Raw genomic sequence first — 16,100 nt, 5'->3', positions numbered from 1 at the left:
AATATATGGGGATGCAAGGCCTGACCTGCCTCCTCTCTTACGACTCAACTTAAACTACCCTGGCGAGTGCCTGGAGGGCGAGTGGCATTCAAATCATACTAGGTCAGCAGTAATAGCCAGTAATATAACAGTGATTTATGCAGGAGGCAGCAAATCAGTAATGGTTGTATGAGTCACTACTACCAAAACTACTGGTAACTGAGACTGTCCAACACTTGATGGTGTACCCCACCTCTCCGCCTTTCTGGAGGCCCTTCTGTCTCTTCTGTGAACACTTCTTTGAATCTCATGTTGAGTTCCTCACATACTTCGCGGTCATTTTTGTGACCTCCCCTCCTCTCTTCCTCAGCCTGTGTGTGTGTGTGTGTGTGTGTGTGTGTGTGTGTGTGTGTGTGTGTGTGTGTGTGTGTGTGTGTGTGTGTGAGAGAGAGAAAGTTGTCTGACGTGTCTGCGAGCTCGCAATAAAGCTAATAGAAGTCTTGAATTATATAAAAAAAGAGTAAGTAACAGAAGTCCTAACGCTTTACTTTAACATAATAAATCTTTAGTTAGACCTCATTTAGACTGCGCTGCTCACTTAAAGAATGGACATAAATGCACTCAAAAATATACAGAGAAGGATGACGAAGTTCATTCCATATATTAGAAACCATTCTTACAAAAATAAGCTGAAGGCACTGAACCCGCACTCTTCGCAAAGGCGTAGAATTAGGGAAGATAAGACTAGAGTGCGCAAATGAAAAGGGATATAAAGAGTGTGTTGAAAATATTTAACCAAGATATGACTCACAGCAATTATATTTTGATTTAGAAAGTACTGGTTTGTCAATAGAGTTGTAGATAAGTGAACAAACTCCCAGGTAGCATTAATCAGGAAGGAACTTTGGGTAGCTGTCGATATATGTTGGACGGGTATACGAGTAAGTGTGGGTGGGTGGGAAGTGGACCTGCCTAGTTTGGGTCAGTATACCTCCTGCAGTGTTAATTCGTTCTTATGTTTTTATGTGTCTCTTATGTGGACATGCGCCTTGTGCACGTATAGTTTGATACATGTGCACGTGTCTGTTGTATACATATTGTTTGATGTGTATATCTGTTGATGACCTGATATTTGATGAATGTGCCTGTGGTGAATGCTGCGTATTCAGTGTTCCGTAGGTCAGTACCCCAGCGGCCCGGTTCATGGCCAGGTTTCATGGTGGATCAAGGGCTAATTAGTCAGGCTGTTACTACCAGCCGCCCGAAATCCAGCATATGAACCACAGCCCAGCTGGCCATATATCACAAGAAAGTTCCATAATCATGTGACCTCTGGTACGTCAGGAAGGATATACATTATTCTACCTTGTCCAGTCAAAACATGTCTGATTCTTGTTGTTTAGTGTCGAACACGAAACATATTGTGAAATGTTAATATTATAGCCTGAGTGAATAACTTCGAAGCTGGCAAGATAAAAATCTCGAGAATTGTAACTGGAATGAGTTAGCCCGTTGCAAATACTAGTATTTTGAGTATACAGTAGACAGAGTGAGGGACTCCACCCACGATAGTACCTTGGGTATGGCAGCTGGGGTGAGGGAACCCGCTTCACCCAAATGTACCTTGTGAATTTTGTGTATGAAAAATTAGACGTATTACGCCTCTAAAATTTATGGCATTTAATTATCCCGTGCGTAAGACATATATTTCATGCCGTAATTATGCAGCGTAAGCGCCCCAAAAAATCTGCACAAGAAGTTGGCCAAAAATAAGACCAGTCATAAATCCTAGAGAACAACAAACTGGCTTACAACGACTACCATTGTGCGCCATACCAACAAATTAGTGAATCAGGCATGACCAATAGTGTTTGTACTTTAACAAGATGTCCGCACGGATAAACGTGAAGGAGGAGCTATTTCAAGAGTATGCGTGGCTCCTTGGCTATAAGAAATGACTGGCCCAGTGCTATGCGGAAGGAGAGATGTTCGGATTATCCTTACTTATGATTTTATACATAACGCGGCCAACTGGGATTAGTATTATTATTATTACAGTGGCTTAATACTATAATTATTGATACTATTATTATTATTGATATTATTATTATTATTAATTCTATTATTATTATTATTAGTACTACTATTATTGATATTATTATTATTATTGATACTGTTATTATTATTAATATTAATATGATTATTATTAATATTAATATTATTATTTAAGTTTCATTCGTTGAAGGGACAGATAGCACCAGTTCGTTAGATCAAGAGTCCTTCGCTAGTTTCAGTTTGGCTGGGAGGAACAGTGATAATAAGAATGGTGGCCATGCACTGGATCGAGGTTGAGTAATGCACGTGTGAATGGAGACAAGAAGAACCGATAGGTCACTCAGAGATATACAGTAAGAACTGTAGGAAAGTCGCATCTCTGTAGTCCCGGTAATATGGTTCATCATGCATAGGTTGGTACCACTTTTCACCCCTCTGGTAAAACAATAATGTAGGACCCATCTAGTGTATCTAAGGCACATATCTCGTTATGGCTATATAATTTTATCATAAAAAATATTTAAATGTCTGATATTTGAGTTCAGATTGAAATACGTATCTTTAAAAACGATGTCTAAATTCTAATTGAGAGGCTCGGTGTTCCTCCCAGGATCTACGCCTAAGTTGCAGAAAACTTTTATTGGGAAAACGTCTGTGTCTGAGCTATACGAAGAGCGAAACATTGTTCCAGTGAAAGTCTGTTCAGCAACTCATGTCTTTGCCTTCAAACTTGTCTGCAATGAACCACTTCATCCATCATTTCAGCTTTTAATTACAGTCACGTTCTTTGAGATATTACGCTTAGGTACTCGGAAACTTTAGGTTCAGCTTTGAATACTTGTCCAGAATGGCACGAATGATGTGGTAAATATTTTTAACAGAGGATTGAAACATACATCAATACTGACGTCGGAAATCAGATCACATATAAAGATAATTTTGTGCTACTTCTAAAACAGAGAGGAACGCTAGAGACTCATTACGACTCGAGTAACAGGCCACCTGGGAATTTCATTGCTAAGAGAGCCCTGCTTGGTCTTCAGCATGAATAAGCTTTAGATCAAAGGGAAAGGGCGGGCCAAATGATATGTACACAATCACTGAATGCTGCTGCTGCTGCTGCTGCTGCTGCTCAGAAGTTTTTCAGGACTTGAGAAGCGCTTCATGCATCTACAGGTAAGAGATGTGTGTGTGTGTGTGTGTGTGTGTGTGTGTGTGTGTGTGTGTATACGCACCTAGTTGTACTCACCTAGTTGTGGTTCCGGGAATCGAGTCACAGCTCCTGGCCCCACCTCTTCAACTGGCCGCTACCGGTCACTCTTCCCGCTCCATGAGCTTTATCATACCTCTTCTTAAAGCTATGTATGGATCCTGCCTCCACTACATCACTACCCAGGCTATTCCACTTCCTGACAACTCTGTGACTGAAGAAATACTTCCTAACATCTCTGTGTTTCATCTGAGTCATCATCTTCCAACTGTGATCCCTTGTTGCTGTGTCCCATCTTTGGAACATCCTGTCCCTGTCCACCTTGTCTGTGCCTTTCAGTATTTTATATGTCTTTATCATATCCTGTCTTCCAGTGTCGTCAGGTCGATTTCCCATAACTTCTCCTCGTAGGACATACCGGGACTAGTCTTGTTGCAAACCTTTGCACTTTCTCTAGTTTCCTTACATGCTTGGCTACGTTAGGGTTCCAGACTGAGGCTGCATATTCCAATATGGGCCTAACGTACACAGTGTACAGAGTCCTGAATGACTACTTATTTAGATGTCGAAATGTTGTTCTTAGGTTTGCCAGGCGCCCATATGCTGCAGCAGTTATTTGGTTGATGTGCGCCTCACGAAATGTGCCCGGTCGATTTCCCATAACTTCTCCTCGTAGGACATACCGGGACTAGTCTTGTTGCAAACCTTTGCACTTTCTCTAGTTTCCTTACATGCTTGGCTACGTTAGGGTTCCAGACTGGGGCTGCATATTCCAATATGGGCCTAACGTACACAGTGTACAGAGTCCTGAATGACTACTTATTTAGATGTCGAAATGTTGTTCTTAGGTTTGCCAGGCGCCCATATGCTGCAGCAGTTATTTGGTTGATGTGCGCCTCACGAAATGTGCCCGGTGTTTGTAGGCTCTGGCCCCCCTAGACTGTACTCCGTCTGTGGTCTTCTTTGCCCTTCCCCAATCTTCATGACTTTGCACTTGGGGCTGAACTCCAGGAGCCAGTTGCTGGACCAGGCCTGCAGCCTGTCCACATCCCTCTGTAGTTCTGCCTGTTCCTCGTCCGACTGAATTCTTCTCATCAACTTCACATCATCTGCAAACAGGGACACTTTGGATTCTATTCCTTCCGACATGTGTGTGTATGTGTAGTTGCAGGGGTCGGGACTCAGCTCCTGGCCCCGCCTCGTCACTGAACGCTACTAGGTCCTCTCTCTCCCTGCTCCATGAGCTTTATCATACCTCGTCTTAAAGCTATGTATGGTTCCTGCCTCCACTACATCGCTCGCCAGTTTGTTCCACTTCCTGACCACTCTGACTGAAGAACTGCTTCCTAACATCCCTGTGACTCATCTGAGTCTTCAACTTCCAAGAGTGACCCCTTGTTTCTGTGTCCCCTCTCTGGAACATCTCGTCTCTGTCCACCTGTGTGTGTGTGTGTGTGTGTGTGTGTGTGTGTGTACTCACCTAGTTGTACTCACCTAGTTGAGGTTGCGGGGGTCGAGTCCGAGCTCCTGGCCCCGCCTCTTCACTGATCGCTACTAGGTCACTCTCCCCGAGCCGTGAGCTTTATCATACCTCTGCTTAAAGCTATGTATGGATCCTGCCTCCACTACATCGCTTCCCAAACTATTCCACTTACTGACTACTCTGTGGCTGAAGAAATACTTCCTAACATCCCTGTGTGTGTGTGTGTGTGTGTGTGTGTATGTGTGTGTGTGTGTGTGTTTGTGTTTGTGTGTGTGTGTATGTGTGTGTGTGTATATGTGTGTGTGTGTTTGTGTGTGTTAGTGTGTGTGTGTGTTAGTGTGTGTGTGTTAGTGTGTGTGTGTGTGTGTATGTGTGTGTGTGTGTGTGTGTGTGTGTGTGTGTGTGTGTGTGTGTGTGTGTGTTTTTGTGTGTGTGTGCCTATGTGTGTGAGTGTACTCACCTAATTGTAGTTGAAAGGGTCGATTCAAAGCTCCTGGTCCCCGAAGTGTGTGTGTATCTATTATTGTGGCATGCTAAGAGTATGTTATATTTATTCTGCGTATATCACACATACCCATATAGGCCTGACCTCCCAACCAGCGAACCAGGCGCTAATGATATAAGGAGCAGGAACTTCCTCGCTATGCTAGCACCTTTCCTCAAAGAGCCAATGATAAGGAAACCCGCCAAAGTTGTGAAGCGATGTTGTACACTCGTGAATCAACACTATCAGACTTACCTCCAAGTCTGGTCGAATACGGTTCTCACCGTTTCTCTTGCTTTCAATTTGCCTTCCTGTATATATCCTTTGTATATAGTACATATAATTGCTTGCTGTTTCGTGAACGAAATACAAGTACTGACCCTGCTACCTTTTGCTCGTTCCTCAGGTGTGCTGGCCAGTAGACTATACTTGTGTTCGAAATATGGGATGCCTGTCCTGAGGTCTTTGTCTCTGCATTGTCTCTGTGATCCTGCCTACAGAATTGCGTTGCAAACCTGCAAAATCATATTGCTTCGTATTGCGTTGAGCGTATTGCAAATTTGCATTTGTTATAGTGCTGATGCGTATTAGGAGAGTGGTGAGTGAATATTCCCTGCAAAACTTGCTTAGACTATCTCTACAGCGCTGATGGCGTATTGGTCGTTCTATTAGTATAGAGTATCAACGAACTCGTACTGCTGCAAGCTTCGCGAGTGTATACGCAACAAATTAAGGTTTGACTTGAGTAACATGGCGTTCCAACCTGAGATTTCAGCTGCTAAGGGAGCTAATAATCGCCGATCCTCACTTCGATTCCTTAGTAATGTGGGAGGACAAGTTCCGGAGCAATTGGGACAATATTGATCCATTTGGGGAAACAGGTGGGGGGATCAGCTTTGTTAGTGACTGAGTTGGCTAAACTCAATCTTGAGTATATCAGGGAGCTTTGGTGTATTGTTTATGACAATTTCAGTGTTCAGAATAGAGATGTATTCGCGGATGTGGATGTGTATGAAGATGTGGATGCATATGCAGATATCTGTTTACAGTAAAATGTGGATGCAGACGTTAGAAATTGTGTGGATGTTCTGAGGATGTGGATATATGATACATCTCTACTGGGCAGTACTAGGCACTCAGTAGAGATGTATCGGATGTGAAAATTAAGATATCTGCTGATGCGGATGTGTATGATGTGTCTTACTTATTTTGAGGATGCGGATGCATATGCGGATATCTGTTTGCAGGAAAATGCAGATGAGGATGTAAGAAATTGTGCGGATGTTCAGCAGATGCAGATATCCGATACATCTCTACTAGGCACTCAGAGATAGATGTATTGGATGTGAAAATTTAGATATCCACAGATGTGGATACTTATTTTGCAGATGTGGATACATATGCGGATATCTGTTTACAGTAAAATGCAGATGCGGATGTAAGACATTGTGCGGATGCTCAACGGATGTGGATATCCTATACATCTCCAGTTCAGAAATCTGTGTCGCTAGTACCTGGGTTTTCTAATTATAAGCCTGATCAATTTTTCGAGTCTTTTGAATTTCAGGTTCGAGCTTTGCGATGACCAATAGAGTACTGGACGTTGTGATGAATGGTTTGAAAAACCGACAAGTTGAAGATTGAGACACTTATGCAGCATATGGGAATCTTTATTCAGGAAACGTTTCGCCACACAGTGGCTTCATCAGTCCAATACAAAGAGGAAGGCGTAAGGAGAGGAGGAGTATGAGGTAATCAGTCCCTCAGCCTGGAGTCGATGGACTGAACACATCGACTTCAGGCTGAGGGACTGATTGCCTCATACTCCTCCTCTCCTTACGCCTTCCTCTTTGTATTGGACTGATGAAGCCACTGTGTGGCGAAACGTTTCCTGAATAAAGATTCCCATATGCTGCATAAGTGTCTCAATCTTCAGAGTACTGGACATTACGGTTGCAACCGTATAACCTTTCCATATGTCATATTACGAACAACGATAATGTACTGGCCAACACCCTCTCCAGAGCTTAATTTGTTAGGATGCTTTAGGGAAAAATGGGTAGTAAGCTCTTTTTTATTCCTTGTAGCTATAAAATAAAATTTGAATAAATCTGGCCATATTTTTTTTTCTTTTTTTGTAATGAGGGGACTCTTTGCTCCTGTTCGCAATTGTCTGCTATCATACTCTAAGGTTGTGCCTGATCTGAAAGTTTTCTTGGGCTGAACACTACCTAATAAGTTGGATGGTTGAGAGGAATGGCGGTTCTATTAGTAATTTGTGCCACTGAGGGATGCCTAGTTTTGACTATTAGAGCCCTTTTAGGGTGAGGATGTGTCATACACTCATATAGGCATGCCCACCCGACCAGCTAATGAGTAGGGGCCCCCTTCATTATGCTAGCAAATTGGTTCGACCAGGCAGTGACAAAGATACTTTCCTATATCTTTCCTGAATCTGTATTTTTCCATCTTGAAACCATTGCTGCGAGTCCTGTCTTGGCTGGAAATTTTCAGCACGCTACTTACATCCCCTTTATTTATTCCTGTTTTCCATTTATACACCCCTTAATTCTACGCCTTTCGAGAGAGTGCAGATTCAGGGCCCTCAGTCTATCCTCATAGGGAAGATTTCTGATACATTGGATCATCTTTGTCATCATCCTCCTCTGTACGTTTTCGGTGACCAGAACTGAGCAGCATAGTCTAAATGAGGCCTGACCAAGGATATATAGAGTTGAACAACCTGAGGATTTCTGTTATTTATACTTCTAGATATGAAGCCAAGAATTCTGTTAGCTTTATTGCGAACACTAATGCACTGTTGTCTTGGTTTTAGATTACTGCTAACCAGAACTCCTAAATCCTTTTCGCAATCAGTAGTATTAAGATCTACATTATTTAGTTTATATGTGGCATGGTTATTTAACTGTCCAACATTTAGAACTTTGCATTTGTCAATATTAAACTGCATCTGCCACTTCTCCGACCATTGCATCAGTTTATTCAAATCATCCTGGGGTGCTCTAGTGTCCTCATTAGAATGAAGTGGACGGCCTATTTTGGTGTCATCAGCAAATTTGCTTATGTCGCAATTTATTCCCTCATCTATGTCGTTTATGTAAATTGTGAACAACAACGGGCCCAACACTGACCCCTGAGGAACACCGCTTGTGACGTGCCCCCATTCTGATTTCTCCCCATTTATGCAAACTCTCTGCTGTCTATTTGTCAGCCATGTCTCTACCCAGGAAAAACTTTCTCCTCTTATTCCGTGTGCCTTATGTTTCCTCAATAGCCTCTGGCGTGGAAATCTATCGATAGCCTTACTGAAGTCCATATACACAATATCATATTCATTACCATGATCTACCTCCTCAAACACCTTAGTGAAAAAAGTTAGTAAATTCGTAAGACAGGAATGCCCCTTTGTAAAACCATGTTGAGATTCATTAATCAATCTGTGCCTGTCAAGATGGCTACGAATTGCTTCGGCAATTATTGATTCCATAAATTTTCCCACTATGGAGGTAAGGCTTATTGGTCTATAGTTCGAGGCCAAGGACCTGTCACCTGCCTTGTAAATAGGCATTACATTTGCCATTTTCCACTTATCAGGCACTATGCCAGTTTGTAATGATGTGTTAAAAAGATTAGCTAAAGGTATGCTAATTTCCTCTTTACATTCCTTTAACACTCTTGCAAACAGTTCATCAGGACCTGGGGATTTGTTAGGTTTTAGTTTCTCTGTTTGTCTGAGGACCATGTCACTAGTTACCGCAATCGTACATAGTTTATTATTCTGTTCTACATAATCTATTATTTCAGGAATATCGCTAGTATTTTCCTGGGTGAAAACTGAGAGGAAGTAGGCATTGAGAATTTCACACACATCCTTATCACTGTCAGTGATCTGACCAGAGTTACTCTTAAGTGGGCCAGTCTTGTCCCTAATCTTACTTCTGTATACCTGAAAGAACCCTTTTGGGTTAGTCTTTGAATCCCTTGCGACCTTAGCCTCATAATCGTGAATCAACACTGACTGACTTACCTTCAAATTTGGTCGAATACGATTCTCACCGTGTCTCATGCATGTAATCCGCTTTTCTGTACATATCCTCTGTAAATATTGTTCACACAATTACTTGCTGTTTGGTGAAGGGAATGCAAATGTTTACTCTGCTACCTTTTGCTTGTTCCTCGTTTTTACCTTAGTTGTAAAGTAAAAGGACACAAGTGCAACTAATGTGACATTTTATTGTGGCAACGTTTCGCTCTCCAGGAGCTTTATCAAGCCATTACAAACAATACATGGACACAGAGGGTATGTATTGTTTGTAATGGCTTGATAAAGCTCCTGGAGAGCGAAACGTTACCACAATAAAATGTCACATTAGTTGCACTTGTGTCCTTTTACTTTACATATTGTCGGTAATTCTACCAACTTTTTTACCTTAGTTATCGTGCTACAACCAGGTGTGCAGGCCACCAGACTACGCCTGTGTTCCTAAGTTGTTTACCAGTTGTTTACCTGTGAGTACACACAGGATAAACACTTATCCTGTGTGTACTCACCTAATTGTGGTTCCAGGGGTCGAAACTCAGCTCCTGGCCCTGCCTCTCTACTGAATGCTACTAGGTCCTTTCTCTTTCTCTGTTTCATGAGCTTCATCATACCTCGTCTTAAAGCTATGTATGGTTCCTGTCTCCACTACCTCACTTGCTAGACTATTCCACTTCCTGACTACTCTATGACCGAAGAAATACTTCCTAACATCCCTTTGACTCATCTGAGTCTTCAACTTCCAAGTGTGACCCCTTGTTTCTGTGTCTCCTCTCTGGAACATCCTGTCTCTGTCCACCTTGTCTATTCTACGAAGTATTTTGTATGTCTTTATCATGTCTCCCCTAACCCTCATGTCCTCCAGTGTCGTCAGGTCGGTTTCCCTTAAGTTTTCATCGTAGGACATTCCCCTTAGCTCTGGAACTGACCTTGTCGCAAATCTTTGCACTTTCTCTAATTTCTTGACGTGCTTGATCAAGTGTGGGTTCCAAACTGGTGTTGCGTACTCCAGTATGGGCCTGACGTACACGGTGTACAGTGTCTTGAACGATTCCCTACTAAGGTATCGGAACGCTATTCTCAGGTTTGCTAGGTACCCATATGCTGCAGCAGTTGTCTGGTTGATGTGTGCTTCCGGAGACGTGCTAGGTGTTATGGTCACCCCAAGATCTTTCTCCTTGAGTGAGGTTTGCAGTTTTTGTCCACCTAGCCTATACTCTGTCTGCGGTCTTCTTTGCCCTTCCCCGATCTTCATGACTTTGCATTTGGCAGGGTAAAATTCAAGAAGCCAACTGCTGGACCAGGTGTCCAGCCTGTCCAGGTCTCTTTGAAGTCGTACCTGATCCTCATCTGATTTAATTCTCCTCATTAACTTCACATCGTCTGCGAACAGGGACACTTCTGAGTCTATCCCTTCCATCATGTCATTCACATATACCAAAAATAGCACTGGTCCTAGGACCGACCCTTGTGGGACCCCGCTCGTCACAGGTGCCCACTGTGATACCTCATAACGTACCATGACTCGTTGTTGCCTCCCTGTCAGGTATTCTCTGATCCATTGCAGTGCCCTTCCTGTTATACGTGCCTGATCCTCCAGCTTCTGCACTAATCTCTGGTGAGGAACTGTGTCAAAGGCCTTCTTGCAGTCCAAGAAAATGCAATCAACCCACCACTCTCTCTCGTGTCTTACTTCTGTTACTTTTTCATAAATCTCCAGAAGGTTTGTGACACAGGATTTGCCTTCCATGAATCTGTGTTGGTTGGCATTTACACTCTTGTTTCGTTCCAGGTGCTTCACCACTCTCCTCCTGATAATCTTCTCCATGACTTTGCTTGCTAAACACGTCAGTGACACTGGTCTATAGTTTAGTATGTGTGTGTGTGTGTGTGTGTGTGTGTGTGTGTGTGTGTGTGTGTGTGTGTGTGTGTGTGTGTGTGTGTGTGCACGCGTGTTTGTATAATTATGTGTACTCGCCTATACGTACGTAAGTTGACAAGTAAGACACATGTGCAACAGTTGGGTATCTTTATTGTTGAAACATAAGCTTCTTCAGTCAAAAACAAAGATTGTGAGCAACAGAAGTGAAGAGATAAAGATGACGTAATTATCTCATCAACCTTAGAGAAACAATTTGAGGTTGTCAGTCCCTCAGCCAGGGGAAGAATTTAGCTCCATGGTCTGCAATAATATGAAGTGAAGGAAGAGAATCGAGTATTATATATTGTCGATTAAGCCGAGTTTACCGAATAGGCCAAACTTCCTTAAAAATTGGACTTTTCCATAAATTATTCTTAGTGACTGATATTTTTTCACCATTATTATATTCATAGGGAGTGACATGACAATGATGAAAGATATTTTATTTTTGGTCCATACCTTGAAAACTTCAAATAACCAAACTTAAACTAGCGTAATTTTTTAGCTAAATTCTGCTATGTATAACAGAGGTCAAATTTAAATTGATTACTGGAGATGGGAAGTACAGCGTCTGCACTCTGAAGGAGGGGTGTTAATGTTGCAGTTTTGTAGTGGAGCGCACCTCTGGCAAGACAGTGATGGAGTGAATGATGATGAAAGTTTTTCTTTTACGGGCCACCCTGCCTTGGTGGGAGAATACCGATGTGTTAACAAAAATAAAAATTATATATATATATATATATATATATATATATATATATATATATATATATATATATATATATATATATATATATATATATATATATATATATATATATGTCGTGCCGAATAGGCAGAACTTGCGATCTTGGCTTAAATAGTAACGTTCATCTTGCCATATACGACAAGTGAAAATTTGTGTATGCAATAATTTCGCCAAAATCATTTTGAACCTAACGAAAAAAATACATTTCACTACGTTTGTTTAGTATTAAATTATTGTAAACAAATCTAAAATATATTTAGTTGGGTTAGGCTAAAATAAATTGTTCTTGTTATAATAAGGTTAGGTAAGTTTTCTAAGATTCTTTTGGTGCAAAATTATAAATTTTTAGATTAACATTAATGAAAAAATATATCTTTAAACGTATAAGAGAAAATTTTAGAAAGGACTTAATTTTAAATGAGTTCTTGCTAATTGACCAGTTTTACATATTCGGCACGACATATATATATATATATATATATATATATATATATATATATATATATATATATATATATATATATATATATATATGAAATGCAGAGAAATCATAGTGTAAATAGAGCTAGACAGATAACTCACATAGATTTTAGGAAGTACTTCTTCAGCCTCATTGCGATCAGGAAGTGAAATGAATAACCTGGACGAAGAAATGTGAGAAGATTGGAGTTGGTACCAGCAGCAACTGCTTATTTAGAAAACGCTAACTAATCACCTGCGGTTTACATTTCAGACAGTTGCCAAAGAGATCTGTTTCTTATTAGATTGCATGTAATTCCTTGCTCGATTACCCAGGTGTATTTATTAGTGAGTCGGGTCTAGAGACGCAGAAGGAGAGGGATGCTTGTAGAGAACCTTCACTGCTCGCATAAACCAAGTCAAGCACCTAAATTATTGGGAACGTTTGAAGTCCTTCGATCTGTAGTCATTCGAACGTAACTAGAATGATTACATTACACTATGTAACAAAATTTCACTTTTGTCGTGTTCCTGGGAAATAAGCATCATTTCCCTATTCTTTATAACTAAACAAAATTTAAGAAAGCAATTTTGATCCCAGAACTTTGCTCTTGTGTTCAGGCACTTCAGGAACACTTTCAAGAAAGACTGATGTAAAACTCGTATGTTCTAGGGTTTTGCTTGGCAAATATTAAAACAGGGGCTCACAAACCAGCATTCAGTTCAGCTCTGGTTACCTGAGAAGACACATCAGAAGTGAAATGGCATCAGGAGTCTGCAACCATTCTCCAGATGCATTCTGCTACATATGTGTTCAATTAGTTAAGAAGTTCTCTGTAACAGCATCTAAAAGAATGTGTGAAGCTTACAAAGCATATTTTGGCATGCCAGTTGTGGACCAAGACAAGACCTGGGCGCCTCATGTTGCTTGTGAACATTGTGAGAAAACATTGAAAGGTAAGAAAGTCATTAGTTATATGAAGGGTAAAATACTGAATAGGAATATCTTTTAAATGAAATGTATGTAACAGAAACTAATTCTTTTGTTATTTTACAGGATGGTATAGAGGAGAAAAAAGAGCCATGAATTTTCCTGTTTCTAGAATATGGCGTGAATCCACTGATCACTCAACCAACAGCCTGGTGGATCTTCCAAACACCGAACTGGGAAAAATGCACCTGCTCTTTCTTATCCAGACCTTTCCTCTTCTATTGCAGCAGTACCACACAGTGCTGATCTTCCTGTACCTACACCTTCAGAAAGAAGTCAACCGTCAGAAGAAGAAAGCAGCAATTCAGAAAATAAAGACCACAGTGAGCAAGACTATGATCTCACACATGCAGCTGTTGGGAAGAATCCTTACTACCCAAACCAAACAGACCTCAATGACCTTATCAGAGATTTTGGTTTGACAAAGTCAAATGCTGAGCTTTTGATTTCAAGGCTCAAGGAGTGGGACTTGGTGGTTGAAAGTGTGCAAGTGACAAGCCAAAGAAAACGTCACAAACATTTCTCAAGCTTCTTCACTAATGAAGACAAGTTGCGCTATTGTAATGATGTATCATACCTGTTTGATTCAATTGGAATTGTATGCAATCCAGATGAGTGTGCACTCTTCATTGATAGCTCCTCCAGAAGCGTTAAAGCTGTACTTCTGCGCAATGGGAACAAGTATCCATCTCTTTCCTTGGCTCATTCTACTGGAAGCTTTGAACTATGATAAGTATGGCTGGGAAGTTATTGGAGACTTCTAAAGGGTGGCATTTTTTGATGGGTCTCTAAGGAGATTTTACCAAGTTTCCCTGTTTTCTCTGCCAATGGGATAGTAGAGACAGAGTAACACATTACCAGAGGAAGCATTGGCCTCAAAAGACTGAGTTCTCAATAGGAAGACATAAACAAAAGGTTCTCCATTACGCATCAAACTAGGGCTAATGAAACAGTTACAGCTCTTAAGTATCTTCAAGACTTCTTTCCCAAGCTATCAGAGGCATAGGTGAAGGCTGGACCACAAGTCAGGAAAATCATGGAGTGCTCAGAATTTCCAAAGAAGCTCATAGAGAAGGAAAAGGAAGCCTGGGAGAGTTTTGTTGCTGTAACACAGTGCTTCTGGGCAACAACAAGGCTGACATTTATGTGGAACTTTTTGAGACCTTGGTAAAAACTATGGTCAGACGGGCTGTAGGATGTCCCTTAAGGTCCATATCCTTAATGCTCATCTTGATAATTTCAAGGAGAATATGGGAGCATACTCAGACAAGCAAGGGGAGCGTTTCCACCAAATATTAGGGATCTTTTAATGAAAACGTGATGGGAGACTACATTTGGGGACTTAAACGGGAAAGTGATTTGTTGCATGCTCGCAAATCTAGAGAAACTGCTCATTTATAACTTTGTAAATATATTTCAGAAAGTATATTTTATTTATGTAAATTTCATTCATTTTATTATATGTTTTTGTTTTACATCCAAAACTAGCAAAAAATATTGAAATTTAGCCATTTTTTGTTAAAAATTCATCCTGTAAGCCACAAAAGCAAAGTTTAAAAGGAATAATGGGCTTTTTCTATTGTTTTGCAATAAAAGTAGTTGGAATAACACTTACTTGCCACTAACAAAAATTGTGTTACATAGTGTTATAATCTATATTTTGAAATTTCTAGTGGGATTAGTTCCAAATCTTCACAAACATATCTTACGCTGTGGAAGAGGCGTCGAAGATGGTGCAAGATACTCCCAGTGAAAAGCAAGGGATCAAGTCATTTCAATACATAAGAGGATTACTAACAGATACCTGGCTGACTTATAGAGGGAAATGATAAGTAGCTCAAGTCATTTCCTGATCAGCCGTGCTGAGGAGCATACGTTTTATTTTCTGCGACTAACACCAAGATCATAGTTGACGAGGCCATCCTACGGAAGGACTGGTCTGGAACTGGGCTGCAAGTGTGTTGATTCTCGGAACGTTTTCGAGGTAGACTCTTGTTGAGGTGGTAAGCTGGATCACCACATGAAAAAACGTTTTTTTTTTTCCTATGTGTAAAGGTGACTCGCCAACTTGTAGTTAAGTACTCATCCCGAAGTCTCCTCCATTCGTGTCTCTCATGTTGATATACTGAGGTAGATATTCAGTGAGGATCTGGTTGGAGTGTAGCAGACGTTGTGGCAGATGGGTGAGGCAAAATTTCTTTTCTGTAGACCAGGGGTACTTAACTTTTTTTATGATTACAGACCTCCAATGAATTATTTGCAATGGTTTATTTGCAATCGTGTCATTACGATTTCTTGAGTCATGTTGACGGCAGTGAAGGGACTTGAGCTAGAGTTCGTCACGGCCACGCTAGCTGGAGATTCGTCTGTAAAAACTTGCATTTGTGGTCACAGAGGTGCCTGTGCTAACTTTCCTATAGTGTAGAAATATACCTAGTTGGATGAATCTTATTGTGGCTAGCTGGTTTAGTGGCTAACGCGACGGGCTGGAGTTTTGAGACTCTATGACCGCGGGTTCAATCCCGGCCGGGGGTATGGTTTATTTGCAATCGTGTCATTACGATTTCTTGAGGCACTCCAATGAATTGCCCAATATGTCCTCCTATCTCCTGTCACCAGACTGTCGAGATCATCATCATCATCACCAGTCCATTTATCACATCACCAGTCCTGTTAGGTACCAGTATGACTTCAGAAGTTTTCAATAGCT

The 16,100-nt window shown here is 41.0% G+C and overlaps 1 protein-coding gene across 1 annotated transcript in view; it reads left to right on the top strand.

Moving 5' to 3' along the window:
• Positions 1-14,955, top strand: part of LOC128695491 (uncharacterized) — a 160,205-nt gene extending 145,250 nt beyond the window's left edge. Inside the window, exon 3 of the mRNA XM_053786170.2 lies at positions 13,618-14,955. Coding sequence (XP_053642145.1) covers positions 13,618-14,120 — 503 coding nt within the window. The 3' untranslated portion in view covers positions 14,121-14,955. The remainder of the gene's footprint in view (positions 1-13,617) is intronic.
• Positions 14,956-16,100: the final 1,145 nt, after the last annotated feature.

Source organism: Cherax quadricarinatus, chromosome 50, assembly GCF_038502225.1.
Source record: "Cherax quadricarinatus isolate ZL_2023a chromosome 50, ASM3850222v1, whole genome shotgun sequence".
NCBI classification, from domain to species: domain Eukaryota; kingdom Metazoa; phylum Arthropoda; class Malacostraca; order Decapoda; family Parastacidae; genus Cherax; species Cherax quadricarinatus.
This window is presented reverse-complemented; position numbering and strand designations above follow the sequence as displayed.